This window comes from Priapulus caudatus, unplaced genomic scaffold (assembly GCF_000485595.1).
Source record: "Priapulus caudatus unplaced genomic scaffold, Priapulus_caudatus-5.0.1 Scaffold5650, whole genome shotgun sequence".
Taxonomy (NCBI): domain Eukaryota; kingdom Metazoa; phylum Priapulida; class Priapulimorpha; order Priapulimorphida; family Priapulidae; genus Priapulus; species Priapulus caudatus.
In genome coordinates this window covers 4,851-6,082 of record NW_014582711.1, presented here as the reverse complement: position 1 = coordinate 6,082, position 1,232 = coordinate 4,851, and the positions used below count along the sequence as shown (strand labels likewise).

Here is a 1,232-nt window from a genome sequence, read left to right as displayed (position 1 = left end):
CAGTGGTAGCAATGGTTGCTCTGTACTAAGAGCTGCCAATACAGCAACGACAAACTCAAATTCGGGTTCGTATATGCAGATGACCATGCCTACCCATCTGCAGTCCTTCATGAGGAACAGTTGCAGGGCTTTCCTCTCGTCCTTGCAGTAGACAAGGAACAGCATGCCATCAGTTATGTCTCTGCAATGAAATATTTCACAATCACAGGTAGTCAACATCAACAACGCACATAGCAAAACAGAAAACGATTAGCAGTTCAGAAAACTGCAAATTAATTCCCTTGCCACATTCCAAGTACTTTCCTAATGCCAAACATTTACATTCGCAGTGGTTACGCTTTACACTTTCACAATGATCACGCAACTCGCATACACGCATCATTGCGCCACGAGATGCTGTGCTCATTACCGAAAATCTACGATCTAGGGTCATGCTCAATTAGGAGCAATTGCCAGCTGAGTAAGTCCCAACTGCAATTAATGTCGTGAAGGGTTAGGGTTACGTTACGTTAGGGATACGTTAACCCTAACTTCATATTACTACATTATTTGTAGGCGCGTTCACACGGACGAGTTTAGCCCGAGCCTAATTACGCCCGTGCCATATTTCATTATTTGGACCGTCCCATTCAAAACGTCGCACCACGCCCAAGCCACATTTACCACCAACTCAAATGGTACAACGCTACATGCCGCGAATGTCGACTTCTCCCAGTCTACCCATTTCGACGCGTTTATCAACAAGTTAAATTCTCCATTCATTATCAATCTGGCCGAAAGATGATAGAGGAAGTCACTCACTAACTGTAGTCACGAGGACGATGTACTTATTTAGCCCTCCTGAACATATGGAAGCTAAGGGCGATTTCATACAAGCGCAACTCAGTGGAACTTCCATCAATCGTATGGTGTATGCAAATATAGAGCATGTACGATGCTAGCTCTAGTACTATAGCCCGCGGATAGGTGCCGCAGGGTGCCTGCGTGCCTGCAATTCGTGCCTGCGGCAGCTATCCGCGGGCTATAGTACTAGAGCTAGTACGATGCATGTTTCGTACATTTATCATTTAACTCGGAACGTAACACAGCCTAGTTAACTTCACATCGTCGGCACATAATAGAGAGAAAGCGCCGCGACCTATGTTTAGGTGTTATATCACCATAACGTTCATGATTATACAGCGTTTGCCATGTGTACACTCACACACACACACACACACACTCAAACGCAT

The 1,232-nt window shown here is 45.2% G+C and overlaps 1 protein-coding gene across 1 annotated transcript in view; it reads right to left on the bottom strand.

The window, feature by feature from the left end:
* The window catches only part of LOC106820002, a gene marked incomplete at its 3' end in the record, with an annotated part of 1,900 nt that extends 1,176 nt beyond the window's left edge, over positions 1-724 (bottom strand). The window contains exons 1-2 of the mRNA XM_014824565.1: positions 690-724; positions 27-181 (exon numbers count right to left, since the gene is read on the bottom strand). Coding sequence (XP_014680051.1) covers positions 27-181; positions 690-724 — 190 coding nt within the window. The remainder of the gene's footprint in view (positions 1-26; positions 182-689) is intronic.
* Positions 725-1,232: the final 508 nt, after the last annotated feature.